Genomic DNA, 19,561 nt, shown 5'->3' with positions numbered 1-19,561 from the left:
TGAGAGATATGAAGTCTCCAATAAGTTCTATAGCTAAAAGATGGAGGAGAATTGCTCAACTAGTGAGCACGTGCTCAGAATGTCTGGGTGCTACAATCACTTGGATCAAGTGGGAGTTAATCTTCCAGATAAGATAGTGATTGACAGAGTTCTCAAGTCACCATCATCAAGTTACTGGAACTTCTTGATGAACTATAGTATGCAAGCGATGACAAAAACGATTCCCGAGCTTTTCATGATGATGAAATCGATGAAGGTAGAAATCAAGAAAAAGCATCAAGTGTTGATGATTAACAAGACCACTAGTTTCAAGAAAAGGATAAAGGGAAAAGAAAGGGAAATTCATGTAGAATGGCAAGCAAGTTGTCACTCCCGTGAAGAAGCCCAAAGCTGGACCAAAGCCTGAAACTGAGTGCTTCTACTGCAAAGGAAATGGTCACTGGAAGTGGAACTACTCCAAATATTTGGTGGATAAGAAAGATGGCAAAGTGAACAAGGGTATATTTGATATACAGGTTATTGATGTGTACCTTACTAGTGTTTATAGTAGCCCCTGAGTATTTGATACTTGTTCGGTTGCTAAGATTAGTAACTCAAAACAGGAGTTACAGAATAAACAGAGACTAGTTGAGGGTGAAGTGATGATGTGTGTTGGAAGTGGTTCCAAGATTGATATGATCATCATCGCACACTCCCTATACTTTCGGGATTAGTGTTAAACCTAAATAAATGTTATTTGGCATTTGCGTTGAGCATGAATATGATTTGATCATGTTTATTGCAATACGGTTATTCATTTAAAATCAGAGAATAATTGTTGTTCTGCTTTCATGAATAAAACCTTCGATGGCCATACACCCGATAAAAATAGTTTGTTGGATCTCGATCGTAGTGATACACATATTCATAATATTGATGCCAAAAGATGCAAAGTTGATAATGATAGTGCAACTTATTTGTGGCACTGCCGTTTGGGTCATATTGGTGTAAAGCGCGTGAAGAAACTCCATAAAGATGGATTTTTGGAATCACTTGGTTATGAATCATTTGATGCTTGTGAACCGTGCCTTTTAGGCAAGATGACTAAAACTCCGTTCTCCGGAACAATGGAACGAGCTACTGACTTGTTGGAAATAATACATACCGATGTATACGGTCCAATGAGTGTTGATGCTTGTGGCAGGTATCGTTATTTTCTGACCTTCACAGATGATTTGAGCAGATATGGCTATATCTACTTAATGAAACATAAGTCTGAAACATTTGAAAAGTTCAAAGAATTTCAGCGTGAAGTGGAAAATCATCATAACAAGAAAATAAAGTTTCTACGATCTGATCATGGAGGAGAATATTTGAGTTACGAGTTTGGTCTACTTTTGAAACAATGCGGAATAGTTTCGCAACTCACGCCACCCGGAACACCACAGTGTAATGGTGTGTCCGAACGTCATAATCGTACTTTACTAGATATGGTGCGATCTATGATGTATCTTACCAATTTACCACTATCGTTTTAGGGTTATGCATTAGAGACATCTGCATTCATTTTAAATAGGGCACCATCAAAATCCATTGAGACGACGCCTTATGAACTGTGGTTTGGTAAGAAACCAAAGTTGTCATTTATTAAAGTTTGGGGCTGCGATGCTTATTTGAAAAAAGTTTCAACCTGATAAGCTCAAACCCAAATCGGAGAAGTGCGTCTTCATAGAATACCCAAAGGAAACTGTTGGGTACACCTTCTATCACAGATCCGAAGGCAAGACATTCGTTGCTAAGATGGATCCTTTCTAGAGAAGGAGTTTCTCTCGAAAGAAGTGAGTGGGAGGAAAGTAGAGCTTGATAAGGTAATTGTACCTTCTCCCAAATTGGAAAGTAGTTCATCATTTCTAGAGAAGGAGTTTCTCTTGAAAGAAGTGAGTGGGAGGAAAGTAGAGCTTGATAAGGTAATTGTACCTTCTCCCAAATTGGAAAGTAGTTCATCATAGAAATCAGTTCCAATGATTGCTACACCAATTAGTGAGGAAGCTAATGATGATGATCATGAAACTTCAAATTAAGTTACTACAGAACCTCGTAGGTCTTCCAGAGTACGGTCCGCACTAGTGTGGTACGGTAATCCTATTATGGAAGCCATGTTACTAGACCATGATAAACCTACGAACTATGAGGAAGCGATGATGAGCCCAGATTCCGTGAAATGGCTTGAGGCCATGAAATCTGAGATGGGATCCATGTATGATAACAAAGTGTGGACTTTGGTGGAGTTGCCCGATGATCGGCAAGACATATTGTATAAATGGATCTTCAAGAGGAAGACAGACGCTAATAGTAGTGTTACTATCTACAAAGCTCGACTTGTCGCAAATTTTTTTCCGACAAGTTCAAGGTGTTGAATACGATTAGATTTTCTCACTCGTATTGATGCTTAAGTCTGTCCGAATCATGTTAGCAATTGCCACATTTTCTGAAATCTGGCAAATGGATGTCAAAACTGCATTCCTTAATGGATTTATTAAAGCAGAGTTGTATATGATACAACCAGAAGGTTTTGTCAATCCTAAAGGTGCTAACAAAGTGTACAAGCTCCAGTGATCCATCTATGGACTGGTGCAAGCATCTCAGAGTTGGAATATATGCTTTGATGAGTTGATCAAAGCATATAGTTTTATACAGACTTGCGGTGAAGCCTATATTTACAGGAAAGTGAGTGGGAGCACTACAACATTTCTGATAAAGTATATGTGAATGACATATTGTTGAACAAAAATAATGTAGAATCTTCTCGAAAGCATAAAGGAGTATTTGAAAGGAGTTTTTCAAAGAAATACCTCGGTGAAGCTGCTTACACATTGAGCATCAAGATCTATAGAGATAGATCAAGACGCTTGATAAGATTTTTCAATGAGTACATGCCTTGATAAGATTTTGAAGTAATTCAAAATGGAACAGTCAAAGAAGGAGTTCTTGCCTGTGTTGCAAGGTGTGAAGTTGAGTAAGACTCAAAACCCGACTTTGGCCGAAAATAGAAAGAGAATGAAAAGTCATTCCCTATGCCTCAGTCATATGTTTTATAAAGTATGCTATGCTGTGTACCAGACCTATTGTATACCTTGCTCTGAGTTTGGCAAGGGAGTACAATTTTGATCTAAGAGTAGATCACTGGACAGCGGTCAAGAATATCCTTAGTGAGGACTAAGGAAATATTTTTCGATTATGGAGGTGATAAAATAGCTCGTCGTAAAGAGTTACATTGGTGCAAGCTTTTACACCAATCCAGATGACTCTAAGTCTCAATCTGGATACATATTGAAAGTGGGAGCAATTAGCTAGAGTAGCTCTGTGCAGAGCATTGTAGACATAGAATATTTGCAAAACACATACGGCTCCGAATGTGACAGACCCGTTGACTAAACTTCTCTCACGAGCAAAACGTGATCATACCTTAGTACTCTTTGGGTGTTAATCGCATAGCGATGTGAACTAGATTACTGACTCTAGTAAACCCTTTGGGTGTTGATCACATGACAATGTCAACTATGGGTATTAATCACATACAGATGTGAATATTGGTGTTAAATCACATGGTGATGTGAACTAGATTATTGACTCTAGTACAAGTGGGAGACTGCAGGAAATATGCCCTAGAGGCAATAATAAAGTTATTATTTATTTCCTTATTTCATGATAAATGTTTACTATTCATGCTAGAATTGTATTAGCTGGAAACTTAGTATATGTGTGAATACATAGACAAACATAATGTCACTAGTATGCCTCTACTTGACTAGCTCGTTAATCAAAGATGGTTGAGTTTCCTAGCCATAGACATAAGTTGTCATTTGATTAACGGGATCACATCATTAGGAGAATGATGTGATTGACTTGACCCATTCTGTTAGCTTAGCACTTGATCGTTTAGTATATTGCTATTGATTTCCTCATGACTTATACATGTTCCTATGACTATGAGATTATGCAACTCCTGTTTATCGGAGGAACACTTTGTGTGCTACCAAACGTCACAACGTAACTGGGTGATTATAAAGGAGCTCTACAGGTGTCTCCGAAGGTACTTGTTGAGTTGGCGTATTTCGAGATTAGGATTTGTCACTCCGATTGTCGGAGATGTATCTCTGGGCCCTCTCGGTAATACTCATCGTTATAATCCTTGCAAGCATTCTGACTAATAAGTTAGTTGCGGGATGAAGTATTACCGAACGAGTAAAGAGACTTGTCGGTAATGAGATTGAACTAGGTATGATGATACTGACGATCGAATCTCGGCAAGTAACATACCGATGACAAAGGGAACAATGTATGTTGTTATGCGGTTCGACCGATAAAGATCTTCGTAGAATATGTAGGAGCCAATATGGGCATCTGGGTTCCGCTATTGGTTATTGACCAGAGAAGTGTCTCGGTCATGTCTACATAGTTCTCGAACCCGTATGGTCCGCACGCTTAACGTTCGTTGACGATATAGTATCATATGAGTTATGTATGTTGGTGACCGAATGTTGTTCGGAGTACCGGATATGATCACGGACATGACGAGGAACTCCGGAATGGTTCGGAGATAAAGATTGATATATGGGATAATAGTGTTTGGTCTCCGGAAAGGTTCCCGAATTCACTGGAAGGGGTTCTGGATGTTTCCCAAAATGTTTGGGTACGAGAACACTTTATTTGGGCCAAAGGGGAAAGCCCACAAGGTTTTTGGAAAGCGCAAAAGGAAGTTTTGCGGAGTCCAGGGGCCAGACGCCAGGGTCCCTGGCGTACGCCGAGAACCCTGGCGTCTGGCCCTGGAGTCCGAGAAGGACTCTTGCCTTTCGGGTGAAAGCGACTTTGTGGAGGCTTTTACTCCAAGTTTCAACCCCAAGGCTCAACATATAAATAGAGGGGCAGTGCTAGCTCCAAAGACACATCAAGAAACACCAAGCCGTGTGCTGGCAACCCCGTCCCCTCTAGTGTATCCTCCGTCATAGTTTCCGTAGTGCTTAGGCGAAGCCCTACGGAGATTGTTCTTCACCAACACCGTCACCACGCCGTCGTGCTGCCGGAACTCATCTACTACTTCGCCCGTCTTGCTGGATCAAGAAGGCGAGGATGTCATCGAGCTGAACGTGTGCTGAATGCGGAGGTGCCGTACGTTCGATACTTGATCGGTGCGGATCGTGAAGGTGTACGACTACATCAACCGCGTTGATAAACGCTTCCGCTTAGCAATCTTCAAGGGTAGGAAGATACACTCCCCTTCTCGTTGCTATGCATCACATAGATAGAACTTGCGTGTGTGTAGGATTTTTTTTTGAAATTACTACGTTCCCCAACAGGTAACCCCACGAGGTATCCCTTCACCATGAACAATCAAAGCAAGCAGGATGTAGGGTATTACTCCACAGAGGCACGAACTTGGGTAAAACCTTTGTGCGACATCTGGTCCGAGATTTCCAGCTGCGCTTGGACCCCTAGCAAGGGATCTAGCGGTATTTTGCACCACCACTCACAACATCTACAATTGGAACCCCCTAATGTCGCATCAGATTGTCTGGACACTACCCGAGCACTATTGCCCGGACAGGAGAGAGAAGAGAAAAAGACACCCAACCGGACTCCCCACTTTTTCCCCATATGATCGGGCTGTCTTGAAATCCCCATATCCATACCAAATATGGGGAGGATACGAGGATGTTCGGATGTGTCCGGACAACCCTCCACGTAGGATGCAGCCCACCCCGGATCATCTTTTCTCTTTCTTTTCTATTTCTCTCTCCATCTCCGCCAATCACATGCATTTGATCAGGCAATTTGAGGAGGATGTACGCGACATGGTTACATACATGCATAAAATGGAGGGCCAAAATGGACAGGCTCGGTCACTGACCGGTATGCCCGCGGACGTTGGGAGATCAATGTTAGCCAATCGTTGTTGTAGATGCTCTCACTTGCTTCGTGTAAAAATGGTTAACTAGAGTCAAAATCTGAGACCTTCACATATCAACTCACTTACACTTTCGTCCTCACTTTGTGTTGAAGGGTTAACCAAGATGTGCTATGCTTGTCCCTAAAAAAAGATGTGCTACGTTTGGAACCCAGGTGTGTATCATCTGCTCAGAGTTTTACTAAACTCTCGGTGAAAATAATCCCACCGTCCGAGGATTACACCATTTTCCTTTACAATAATGAAGAAGCAATTTTTGCGCAATTGGGCCCTAATTCAATCCATTTCGCGCAATACTTGACTCATAATTGGATAAATACAATTTAAAAATTTACACGATTGCACACATAGAGAGAGTACCCAAAATATACAACATCAAAACACCACAACCATATGGCAACTTTGCAAACCATTCTGAACTGAAAACAAATAGTTCTTCTCAAAAGCCCAAGCTCAGCAACACAACTAACACTCCTGTCAACATCGTTGTTGGTAGGGTGAAAGCTTGTGCATTGAATGCCGAGCTTGGCGACGAGGTAGGCGGGGGCACCCCTTCTTGCGTGGAGCTCTTGATTGGGCATGCGTAGTTGCAACTGCTGGGGTCGACCACCCTGTACACTCCCTTACTGGTGAGCAAGTATAAGTCCTTGGCGTTGTCCTCGCCGAAGGAGAAGATGTAGCCCAACGACGGCAGCGGGCTCTTGGCCGCGACGTCGCACGGGATCGGTGACGTCTTGGAGCAGTCGAATGTCAGTGGCGTCACATTGTACACCCCACTGTTCTCTGGCGTCTCGATCCCCGACCACATGGACTGCGCATACAGGTCCGCGTAAATGTACCTACACACACGCAAGGATAAGATGAAATTAACACAATGCACACGCTTGTCACAATCACAAATTATGCCATGAAAGCAAGAACAAAATGAGGTGGTGAATGAAATCGGTCGAGGGCTGTGATTATTACCTGCCGTTGAGGCACGGGTTGGTCATGGAGCGGTAGACGTAGCCGCCGATGATGGAGGCAGAGCCAACGTTGTTGTTGACGGTGTTGTGGGCGTAACCCATGACCGGCATTATGGCGTTGATGGAGTCGACCGAGGTGTTCCCACCGGGAGTTGACAACGCCGGGTACGACTGGGGGCCCTCGAACACGCGCCACCCGTAGTTCCCGCCATTCACCACTAGGTCGACTTCCTCATACAAAGACTGCAAACTCACGCGGATTTCGTCACGAAATTAGTAACACGATTGTGGTCATAAAAGCATGGGGATGCGAGAGGTTACCTGGCCAACGTCGGCGCAGAAGAAGTAGGAGGGCTTCGTGGAGTCGAAGCTGCAACGCCACGGGTTCTTGAAGCCCATGGCGAAGACCTCCGGCGCGAACTTGGGGTCCGCGGAGAATGGGTTGTCCTTGGGGATACCATAGTTGCCCCAACTGGGAGTGCTGTTACCAGCTGCACGTAGTAGAAATTTGTATATGAAAAATTGGGCACTCTGACCGTTTGAATTTGAATATAAATGTGAACTATACACAGTTGCCATCAAATATAAACAAAAGTGGTACTGATGGGTTTCAGTTCAAAATCACTCTTGGTCACAGTTTCAATTGCTATATTCATGTTCTTTTTCAACAAAAAAAACCTGATGACTTTCAAACTGGATGAATTACATTTATTATTTATATAAAGTAATTTGAGTTTTAGTTGCCTTACTTGGCATGTTGTTGACGTCGATCCGGATGATCTTCCCGAGCAGGGTCCCCTTGTTCTGCGCGAAGTTCCACGGGTCGCCGACGCTGCCGCCGTCGCCCATCATGAAGTACATATAGCCGTCTCCCGGGCTGAAGAGGATCTGCCCACCGTGATGGGTCGTGAACGGCAGCCCGAGCGTCATGATCCGCCTCGCCTCTGTCGGGTTCGCAGAGGTCGCCTGAGGCAACAAACGGCCGCGCATCAGCACAGAAGCAAACACACACATCGCCGGACAAGAATTGACATGATGGCGTACGTACCTTCGAAGGCGAGCCGGAGGACGAATTGGCGGTGTACTCGGCGATCACGCTCTGGTACTGGCACGGCTGCGCGCCGTTGTCGGCGCCGAGCTTGGACGGGTCGCAGCCGATGTCGGAGTTGCAGGCGCACCTGCCGGAGCACGATGCCGATTGCGTTTTGTCGCAGCTGTAGGAGACGAAGAACCGTCCGTTCTTCGCGAAGTCCGGGTGGAAGGCCATGCCGAGGAGGCCAAACTCGTTGTCGAAATGCACCTCGTCGGTGATGTCAAGGAACGGGTTGGCCACGTCCAGCTCCAGCGGCTTGCCGGAGCCCTGCGGCGGCACGGTGGCAAGGAATACCTTGCCGGCCTGGTTGCTGAGGAACACGCGGTTGGAGCCATCCGGGTGCGCCGCCATGTTGAGGTACGAGCCGTTGCTGACGCGCTCCAGACACATACCGTTCACCGGCGGCGCGACGCGGGTCGCATTGAACGCCGCGGCCTCACCGTCGAAGCAGATGGACTCGCCGCCCAGCGCCCCGCAGAAGTCGCCCTCTGACTCCCACACCTCGGCGAGCTTCGGCGCCGATGCGCCGCCCTTGGGCGACTGGAACGGGGACCCCTGGATGGACACGTCCTTGCAGGTATCCCACACCTTTGCGCAGTACCCCGTCGCCGCGGCCACGCCGCTGACACGGCTCGACACGCCGGTGCTGTTGCATAGCAGTGGCACCGTCCGAGGGCTTGTCCCGACGGTGAAGAGCTCGCCGGCGTACGGGTTGCATCTCTGCAACACCAACATATCCCCATTGTCTCAGTGGCAGAGCCTTCCGTGCACATGGTAATTCAATCCAGCGAGTGAGCAGGAAACCATACCGCGCAAAGGATGGACTTGACGAGGTCGCCGCACGGCGTGCCTGAGATGTTCATTGCGGCAAACTGCCTCCGGACAGCGGCGTCGTCCGTCGTGTTGCAGCAAGCAGTGCCGTTGTAGCCGCAGAAGGAAAGGGATCCGTTGACCGCCCTCGGGAACGCTGTTCGACATGATCGAAGCATAATAATCACAAACTGCTCGAAGAAACAACACAAAGAAGCTGCAAGAAATCGACGGCATACTCGAGTCCATGCACAGTTTCGCGCCATGGCTGTCCTGGACGGCGAGGAGGAGGACAACGGCGGCGATGGATAGTATCGCGGTCGCCATCGACGACGACCTCATGGTGCCTCGGGAAGGAGGAGAAGGTGGGAACTTGCTCAGGTCAGAAATGGGGCCGACGACTTTATTGAGGCCTGAGGAGGCAGGAGTTGACCAAAGATTGGAATTAGCAAGGCAATCAATGGACGACATGCTGGATAATGGAGGATTGAGGAGGCAGGCGTTGACAAAATAATGGGATTTTTTTTCAGCCGACCAAACAATGGGATTAGCAAGACAATCAACGGACCACATGATGGATAATGACAACTACTATATATATATATATATATATATGGGCCATCCAAAAGGAATCATGTGAGATGAGCATTAGCATAAACTGCAATGATGGATTAAATTAAATTAAACGATAAAGCTAAAGGACGAACGTTCCCATATTATTTTGGATGAGGGTTGAATCAAACAACTAACTCGGCTAACTAATTATGTGTGTGAGTTTTACTAACTAAAATCCAATTTATATACGTGTGAACCACGTTCGAACTGAGCGAATCGGCGGTTGGGCCTAGTGGCGGACCATTACGTTATAGGGTGTCATTAAAAAAAATCACCAAGATAGTTTATGAGCGCATCTCCAACACGGATCCCTAAAATGGACTCGGTACCCGCGCGTATAGTTAGGCTACTCAGGCCCTCCCCAAAGCTACATCTTGTACATATGCTAAGGCTGTCATGTAGGCAAACAATCTGATGTGAATGGGTAATAAAGAGGAGATGTGAGTTTGATGACCCAAGAAGAACCAATGCCAAGCACATGAACTTAGGCAAAAGAAATTAAATAAAAAAAATCCACCAATGCATGAAATAGTTTAGTTGCTAAAGCATTAAATGAGGGGAGCTTAGCATCAACAAGTGAAACACCTATTCATTGTGGATATTGCTAAACTTTTTAATATGGTTAGCACCTTATCTAAGCATTTATGCATTGGAAGTGGCCTCATAGTGGGGAGTATCATATACCAGTATCATGCACATGATACTACTGTACAATACTATATTCATAGTGCACAGTATCAGAGAGTAGTAGTATAATAGATGATCATATATATTGTCATGCATGATACAAAGTAATATAACATTTAACATGATACTGTATCTACCTGTGTTACTCTACCCCCCCCCCCTTTTCTTTAATTCTCTGCCACATGTTTGCTATTCCCGAGTGCATGATATAAGCTAAGATACCACCACTATGGCCAGCCTTATATGGAGCCGGCCATCCAACCCTAGACATCAAACGCCGGCACACATTCCAAATGAAATTTAAACAATCCGAACGAAATTAATGCAAATGTACGATTTTCATTAAAACGGGACCAAATTCATTATATTGTCGACACATTTCAACTAAACAAAAGTGAACATCACTTCGTAACCTAGTCTAAATGTTTGTCGGCCGTGGCGGTGTCCCTGTCACACATCGTGACTTCTCCATGTCCGGCAAACTCACCGTCCTTGAGCCTAGGAAAGTGAAGTTGCTGGAGGCAAAGAATAGGATGTGGGGCACAACCTACTTGGGACCCAAGACGTGCCCACGTCCCATGCCCTACTTTTTTTCTCTAGATTCCACCGTGCCGGCTATGTCGAACATGGACGGGCGAGCCTCGTGGTCGTTGCGCTGGGGTGTGAACCGTGGAGGTGGCGCGGCCTATTGGGGAACGTACCATGCAATTTCAAAAAAATTCCTATGTTCACGCAAGATATATCTCGGAGATGCATAGCAATGAGAGGGGGAGAGTGTGTCCACGTACCCTCGTAGACCGAAAGCAGAAGCGTTATGTTAACGCGGTTAATATAATCGAACGTCTTCACGATCCAACCGATCTAGCACCGAACGTATGGCACCTCCGAGTTCAGCACACGTTCAGCTCGATAACGTCCCTCGAACTCTTGATCCAGTAGAGAGTCGAGGGAGAGTTTTGTCAGCACAATGACATGATGATGTGATCCGTGCAGGGCTTTGCCTAAGGACTATGATGATACTATTGGAGGAGTAAATGGTGGAAGGGGGCACCGCACATGGCTAAGACAATGTTGTTCCTTTGGGGTGCCCCCTTGCCCCCGTATATAAAGGAGGAGAGGAGGGGCGGCCGGCCTATAGGGGGCGTGCCAAGGGGGGAGTCCTACTAGGACTCCCAGTCCTAGTAGGATTCCCCTTTCCTATTCCAGAGAGGCAAAGGGGGGAAGGGAGAGGGAGTAGGAGAGGGAAAGGGGGCGCCACCCCTCCCCTAGTCCAATTTGGACTGCCCATGGGGGGGGGGGGCTCCCCTTGTGGGCTCCCGTCTCTCTCCCCTATGGCCCATGTTGGCCCATTAGTCTCCAGGGGGTTCCGGTAACCTCCCGGTACTCCGAAAATCATCCGAAACTTCCTGAGACCATTCCGGTATCCGAATGCAACCTTCCAATATATCAATCTTCATATCTCGACCATTTCGAGACTCCTCGTCATGTCTGTGATCTCATTCGGGACTCTGAAGAAACTTTGGTCACCAAAACACATAACTCATAATACAAATTGTCGTTGAACGTTAAGCGTGCGGACCCTACGGATTCAAGAAATATGTAGACATGATCGAGACACATCTCCAATCAACAACCAATAGCGGAACCTGGATGCTCATATTGGTTCCTACATATTCTATGAAGATCTTTATCGGTCAAACCGCATAACAACATACGTTGTTCCCTTTGTCATCGGTATGTTACTTGCTCGAGATTCGGTCGTCGGTATCTTCATACCTAGTTCAATCTCGTTACCGGCAAGTCTCTTTACTCGTTCCGTAATGCATTATCCCGTAACTAACTCATTAGTCACATTGCTTGCAAGGCTTATAGTGATGAGCATTACCGAGAGGGCCCAGAGATACCTCTCCGATACACGGAGTGACAAATCCTAATCTCGATCTATGCCAACCCAACAAACACCTTTGTAGACACCTGTAGAGCATCTTTATAATCACCCAGTTATGTTGTGACGTTTGATAGCACACAAGGTGTTCCTCCGATATTCGGGAGTTTGATACGTCCACTTTGCATCATGCTTTTATATTGATATTTATTGCATTATGGGTTGTTACTACACATTATGTCACAATACTTATGCCTTTTCTCTTATTTTACAAGGTTTACATTAAGAGGGAGAATGCCGGCAGCTGGAATTCTGGGCTGGAAAAAAGGGGCAAATATTAGAGACCTATTATGCAAACTCCAAAAGTCCTGAAACTCTACAAAAGTCAGTTTTGGAATATATTAAAACTATTGGGCGAAGAAAGCACCATAGGGGGGCCACCCACTGTCCACTAGGGTGGAGGGCGCGCCCTACCCCCCTGGGCGCGCCCCCTGCCTCGTGGGCCACCTGGCAGCCCCCCGATGCTCATCTTCTGGTATATGGTGTATTTTGCCCTGGAAAAAATCATAAGGAAGCTTGCGGAACAAAGCGCCGCCATCTCGAGGCGGAACCAATCTAGGGCTCCGGCAGAGCTGTTCTACCAGGGAAACATGCCTCCGGGAGGGGGAAATCGTCGCCATCGTCATCACAATCGATCCTCTCATCGAGATGGGGTCAATCTCCATCAACATCTTCACCAGCACCATCTCCTCTCAAACCCTAGTTCATCTCTTGTATCCGATCTTTGTCTCAAAACCTCAGATTGGTACCTGTGGGTTGCTAGTAGTGTTGATTACTCCTTGTAGTTGATGCTAGTTGGTTTATTCGGTGGAAGATCATATGTTCAGATCCTTTATGCATATTAATACCCCTCTGATTATGAACATGAATATGATTTGTGAGTAGTTATGTTTGTTCCTGAGAACATGAGAGAAGTCTTGTTATAAGTAGTCATGTGAATTTGGTATTCGTTCGATATTTTGATGGATGTATGTTGTCTTTCCTCTAGTGGTGTTATGTGAACGTCGACTACATGACACTTCACCATTGTTTGGGCCTAGGGGAAGGCATTGGTAAGTAATAAGTACATGATGAGTTGCTAGAGTGACAGAAGCTCAAACCCTAGTTTATGTGTTGCTTTGTAAGGGGCTGATTTGGATCCATATGTTTCATGCTTTGGTTAGGTTTACCTTAATTCTTCTTTAGTAGTTGCGGATGCTTGCAGGAGGGGTTAATCATAAGTGGGATGCTTGTCCAAGGAAGGGCAGTACCCAAGCACCAGTCCACCCACATATCAAATTATCAAAAGTAACAAACACGAATCATATGAGCATGATGAAAACTAGCTTGACGATAATTCCCATGTGTCCTCGGGAGCACTTTGCTTTATATAAGAGTTTGTCTAGGCTTGTCCTTTGCTACAAAAAGGATTGGGCTACCTTGCTGCACCTTGTTACTTTTCTTACTTGTTACCCGTTACGAATTACCTTATCACAAAACTATCTGTTACCGATAATTTCAATGCTTGTAGAGAATACCTTACTGAAAATCGCTTGTCATTTCCTTCTGCTCCTCGTTGGGTTCGACACTCTTACTTATTGAAAGGACTACGATAGATCCCCTATACTTGTGGGTCATCAAGACTCTTTTCTGGCGCCGTTGCCGGGGAGTGAAGCACCTTTGGTAGGTCGAATTTGGTAAGGAAAAATACTTATATAGTGTGCTGAAATTTACTGTCACTTGTTACTATGGAAAATAATCCTTTGAGGGCTTGTTCGGGGTATCTTCACCCCGACCAGAAGAGAAAATAGTTGCTCCTCAACCTACTGAACCTACTGAAAATATTTACTTTGAAATTCCTTCGGGTATGATAGAGAAACTGCTAGCTAATCCTTTTACATGAGATGGAACATTACATCCTGATATGCACCTAATCTATGTGGACGAAGTTTGTGGATTATTTAAGCTTGCAGGTATGCCCGAGGATGTTATCAAGAAGAAGGTCTTCCCTTTATCTTTGAAGGGAAAGGCATTGACATGGTTTAGGCTATGTGATGATATTGGATCATGGAACTACAACCGATTGAAATTAGAATGTCATCAGAAGTTTTATCCTATGCATTTGGTTCATCATGATTGTAATTATATATATAATTTTTGGCCTCGCGAAGGAGAAAGTATCGCTCAAACTTGGGGGAGGCTTAAGTCAATGTTATATTCATGCCCCAATCATGAGCACTCAAGAGAAATTATTATTCAAAAAATTTATGCTCGGCTTTCTCTCAGTAATCGCTCCATGCTCGATACTTCTTGTACCGGTTCTTTTATGATGAAGACTATTGAATTCAGATGGGATTTATTGGAAAGAATTTAATTCAACTCTGAATATTGGGAACTCGACGAAGGTAAGGAGTCAGGTATAACACCTAAGTTTGATTGTGTTAAATCCTTTATGGATACCGATGCTTTTCGTGAATTTAGCACTAAATATGGACTTGACTCTGAGATAGTAGCTTCTTTCTGTGAATCATTTGCTACTCATGTTGATCTCCCTAAGGAGAAGTGGTTTAAATATCATCCTCGCATTGAAGTAAAAGTAGTAGAACCTATTAAAGTTGAAGAAAAGACTATCACTTACAATGTTGATCCTATTGTTCCTACCACTTATATTGAGAAACCACCTTTCCCTGTTAGAATAAAGGATCATGCTAAAGCTTCAACTGTGGTTCGTAAAAGTAATGTTAGAAAACCTACACCCCCTGAGAAAATTAAAGTTGAACCTAGTATTTCTATGGTTAAAGATCTCTTGGTCGATAATATTGATGGGCATGTTATTTACTTCTGTGATGAAGCTACTAGAATTGCTAGACCCGATACTAAAAATAAACATAGATCTGCTGTCGGTATGCCTGTTGTTCCTATTAAAATAGGAGATCATTGTTATCATGGCTTATGTGATATGGGTGCTAGTGCGAGTGCAATACCTCATTCCTTATACGAAGAAATTATGCATGATATTGCACCTGCTGAAATAGAAGGTATTGATGTTACTATTAAGCTTGCCAATAGAGATACTATTTTACCAACTGGGATTGTTAGAGATGTTGAAGTCTTATGTGGGAAAGTTAAATATCCTACAGATTTTCTTGTTCTTGGTTCCCCACAAGATGACTTTTGTCCCATTATATTTGGTAGACCCTTCTTGAATACTGTTAATGCTAAGATAGATTGCGAAAAGGATGTTGTTACTGTTGGTTTAGGGGACATGTCTCATGATTTTAATTTTGCTAAATTTCATAGACAACCCCATGATAAAGAATTTCCTAGTAAAGATGAAACAATCGGTCTTGCTTCTATTACCGTCCCTCCTAATGATTCTTTAGAACAATATTTGCTAGACCATGAAAATGATATGTTTACTAATGAAAGAAGGGAAATAGATGAAGTATGCTTTAAATAGGGACCTATTTTGAAACACAACTTGCCTGTTGAAATCCTAGGGGATCCTCCTCCACCCAAGGGTGATCCCGTGTTTGAGCTTAAACCTTTACCTGATACTCTTAAATATGCTTATCTTGATGAAAATAAGATATATCCTGTTATTATTAGTGCTAACCTTTCAGAGCATGAAGAAGAGAAATTATTGAAAACCCTGAAGAAGCACCGTGCTGCTATTGGATATACTCTTGATGATCTTAAGGGCCCACTCTATGCCAGCACAAAATAAAACTGGAGAAAGATGCTAAACCAGTTGTTGATCACGGTTAAATCCTAAGATGAAAGAAGTGGTAAGAAATGAAATACTAAAGCTTCTGGAGGCAGGTATAATTTATCCTGTTGCTGATAGTCGATGGGTAAATCCTATCCATTGTGTCCTTAAGAAGGGAGGTATCATTGTTGTTCCTAATGACAAGGATGAATTGATCCCACAAAGAATTGTTACAGGTTATAGAATGGTAATTGATTTCCGCAAATTAAATAAAGCTATTAGAAAAGATCATTACCCTCTACCTTTTATTGATCAAATTCTAGAAAGATTATCCAAACATACACATTTTTGCTTTCTAGATGGTTACTCTGGTTTCTCTCAAATACCCGTGTCAAAAGAGGATTAGGATAAGACCACTTTTACTTGCCCTTTCAGTACCTTTGCTTATAGACGTATGCCTTTTGGTTTATGTAATGCACCTGCTACCTTTTAAAGATGTATGACTGCTATATTCTCTGACTTTTGTGAAAAGATTGTTGAGTTTTTCATGGATGATTTCTCCGTGTATGGTACATCTTTTGATGATTGCTTAAGCAACCTTGATCGAATCTTGTAGAGATGCGAAGAAACTAATCTTGTCTTGAATTGGGAGAAGTGTCACTTTATGGTTAATGAAGGTATTGTCTTGGGGCACAAAATTTCTGAAAGAGGTATTGAGGTTGATAAAGCTAAAGTTGATGCTATTGAAAAGATGTCATGTCCTGAGGACATCAAAGGTATAAGAAGTTTCCTTGGTCATGCCGGTTTTTATAGGAGGTTCATTAAAGACTTCTCTAAAATTTCTAGGCCTTTGACTAATCTCTTACAAAGAGATGTTCCTTTTGTCTTTGATAATGATTGTGTAGAAGCATTTGAAATACTTAAGAAAGCCTTGATTTCTGCACCTATTGTTTAGCCACCTGATTGGGATTTACCCTTTGAAATTATGTGTGATGCTAGTGATTATGCTGTAGGTGATGTTCTAGGACAAAGAGTTGATAAGAAATGAAATGTTATCCAGTATGCTAGTAAAACTCTAGACAGTGCCCAGAGAAATTATGCGACTACTGAAAAAGAATTTTTAGCAGTTGTGTTTGCTTGTGATAAGTTCAGACCTTATGTTGCTGATTCCAAAGTAACTGTTCACACTGATCATGCTACTATTAAATACCTTATGGAAAAGAAATATGCTAAACCTAGACTTATTAGATGGGTTCTCTTGCTACAAGAATTTGATTTGCATATTATTGATAGAAAGGGAGCTGAGAACCCCGTTGCAGACAACTTGTCTAGGTTAGAAAATGTTCTTGATGACCCACTACCTATTGATGATAGCTTTCCCGATGAACAATTGGCTGTCATAAATGCTTCTCGTACTGCTCCATGGTATTCTGATTATGCTAATTACATTGTCGCTAAATTTATACCACCTAGTTTCACATACTAGCAAAAGAAAAAGTTTTTCTATGGTTTAAGACATTACTTCTAGGATGACCCACACCTTTATAAAGGAGTAGATGGTGTTATTAGACGTTGTGTACCTGAGCATGAACAGGAACAGATCCTATGCAAGTGTCACTCCGAAGCTTATGGAGGACACCACGCTGGAGATAGAACTGCACATAAGGTATTGCAATCCGGTTTTATTGGCCTACTCTCTTAAAAGATGCTCGTAAGTTTGTCTTGTCTTGTGATGAATGTCAAAGAATTGGTAATATTAGTAGACGTCAAGAAATGCCTATGAACTATTCACTTGTTATTGAACCATTTTATGTTTGGGGCTTTGATTATATGGGACCTTTTCCTTCCTCTAACGGGTATACACATATTTTAGTTGTTGTTGATTACGTTACTAAGTGGGTAGAAGCTATTCCAACTAGTAGTGTTGATCATAACACTTCTATTAAGATGCTTAAAGAAGTTATTTCTGAGGTTTGGAGTCCCTGCATACTTAATGAATGATGGTGGTTCACATTTTATTCATGGTGCTTTTCGTAAAATGCTTGCTAAGTATGATGTTAATCATAGATTTGCATCCCCATACCATCCACAGTCTAGTGGTCAAGTAGAATTGAGTAATAGAGAGATTAAATTAATTTTGCAAAAGACTGTTAATAGATCTAGAAAGAATTAGTCCAAGAAACTTGATGATGCATTATGGGCCTATAGAATTACATATAAAAATTCTTTGGGTATGTCTCTATATAAAATGATTTATGGAAAAACATGTCACTTACCTCTCGAACTAGAACATAAGGCATATTGGGCCATTAAAGAGCTCAATTATGATTTCAAACTTCCCGGTGAGAAGAGGCTTTTTGACATTATCTCACTTGATGAATGGAGAACCCAGGCCTATGAGAGCGCCAAACTGTTTAAAGAGAAAGTTAAAAGATGGCATGACAAAAGGATACAAAAGCGTGAGTTTAATGTAGGTGATTATGTTTTGCTATACAACTCTCATTTAAGATTTTTTGCAGGAAAACTTCTCTCTAAATGGGAAGGTCCTTACATTATCGAGGAGGTCTATCATTCCAGTGCCATAAAAATCAATAATGCCGATGGCACAAATCCAAAGGTGGTGAACAGTCAAAGAATCAAACATTATATCTCAGGTAATCCCATAAATGTTGAAACCAATGTTATTGACACCATAACCCCGGAGGAGTACATAAGGGACACTTTCTAGATGTTTCAGACTCCGAAAATGAATAGGTATGTGGTACGGTAAGTAAACCGACTCCAAAACAATTTTAATAGCAATTTTTCTCTGTTTTGGAATATAAAAAATAGGAAAATAAGAAGTAGTCCGAAAGGGACACGAGGCATCCACGAGGGTGGAGGGTGCGCCCCCTGCCTCGTGGACACCTCGTGTGCCCTCCGGACTCCATTTTCTTGCGTGATACTTCTTTTGGTCGGTAAAAATTCATTATATAATCTCCCAAAGGTTTTGACCACCGTACCACGACAAAATCCTCTGCTTTTGTTTCGAGCTATTTTTCTGACAAATCTAGATCACCATGACGTCTTCAAGCGCCCCCAAGGACAAGTTTTTTGAGAAGGTCATTAACCCCTACCTCGCAGAGGTGTTGCAACACCCTCAAACCATTGAGATGCGTGAGGGGCACATCCGCGATGTTGAGGGACCGAGGAGGACCGGAAGCATGGAGACAAGACTCGAAGCAATGGAGCAACAAGTGTCCAAGTGCCAAGGGATGGTGGAACACGGACTCAACGCCAACCACGTGATGATCACGGAATTCACCAAAATCCACAAGCTGGATGCCAAGAACATTAGGGAGACCATCTTCAAGCTTCACGAGAAAATCGAGCACCTCCAAGCCTAGATCTATGACCTGCAAAACCAAAGCTGTGAGTATGAATATAGATTCAAGAGGATGAGTTTGGCTGTAGATTTGAGGATCCCGGAGACTCGATCATCCTTCTATGATGGTGAGCCTATGCCTTGGAAGATGGACGACAAGCCTACATCATCAACAACTCCATCATCATCACCTCCGAAGAAAGAGACATAAACACATGGGTATGGGCACTCCCCTTGGTAACTGCCAAGCTTGGGGGAGGTGCCGCGATATCGTATCACCATCACACTTCTATCTTTACCGTTTTCTTAGTTCAATCCTTTTGGCTATATGTTGATCTAGTAGAATAAAGTTTAGTATGATCTAGCTTTGAGTTTTTGTGTTGATCCCTATGTATGTAATCGAGTCCGTGAGCTATATATAATAAATATTAGTTTTGAGTCGAGAGCTTT

General features: G+C 43.2%; 1 protein-coding gene across 2 annotated transcripts; it reads right to left on the bottom strand.

Annotated features, from left to right (window-relative positions):
• Window positions 1–6,241: 6,241 nt before the first annotated feature.
• On the bottom strand, window positions 6,242–9,223 carry LOC119340124 (HIPL1 protein-like). Of its 2 annotated transcripts, XM_037612030.1 has the most exons (7): window positions 9,052–9,223; window positions 8,812–8,969; window positions 7,958–8,722; window positions 7,659–7,875; window positions 7,231–7,400; window positions 6,911–7,152; window positions 6,384–6,783 (listed from the first exon to the last, which is right to left on the bottom strand). In XM_037612030.1, exons 1-7 carry the CDS (start codon window positions 9,152–9,154, stop codon window positions 6,384–6,386), a joined length of 2,055 nt encoding a protein of 684 aa, XP_037467927.1. In that variant the 5' UTR covers window positions 9,155–9,223. The 2 variants fall into 2 exon arrangements, with proteins under 2 accessions (XP_037467925.1, XP_037467927.1); XM_037612028.1 differs by having other exon boundaries at window positions 6,242–6,783; window positions 8,812–9,078.
• Between the last annotated feature and the right edge of the window lie 10,338 nt (window positions 9,224–19,561).

The sequence above is a fragment of the Triticum dicoccoides genome, chromosome 7B, assembly GCF_002162155.2.
Source record: "Triticum dicoccoides isolate Atlit2015 ecotype Zavitan chromosome 7B, WEW_v2.0, whole genome shotgun sequence".
NCBI lineage: Eukaryota > Viridiplantae > Streptophyta > Magnoliopsida > Poales > Poaceae > Triticum > Triticum dicoccoides.
The sequence above is the reverse complement of the archived record's forward strand: the minus strand, read 5'-3'. Positions and strand labels throughout refer to the sequence as shown.

Coding starts and splice junctions, on each gene's coding strand:
- LOC119340124 (XM_037612028.1), bottom strand. CDS start 9,078: ATGGCGCGAAACTGTGCATGGACTCGAGTATGCCGTCGATTTCTTGCA. Junction 7,876..7,957: donor CCTCCGGCTCGCCTTCGAAG/GTACGTACGCCA, acceptor TTGTTGCCTCAG/GCGACCTCTGCGAACCCGAC. Junction 7,401..7,658: donor CGACGTCAACAACATGCCAA/GTAAGGCAACTA, acceptor TACTACGTGCAG/CTGGTAACAGCACTCCCAGT.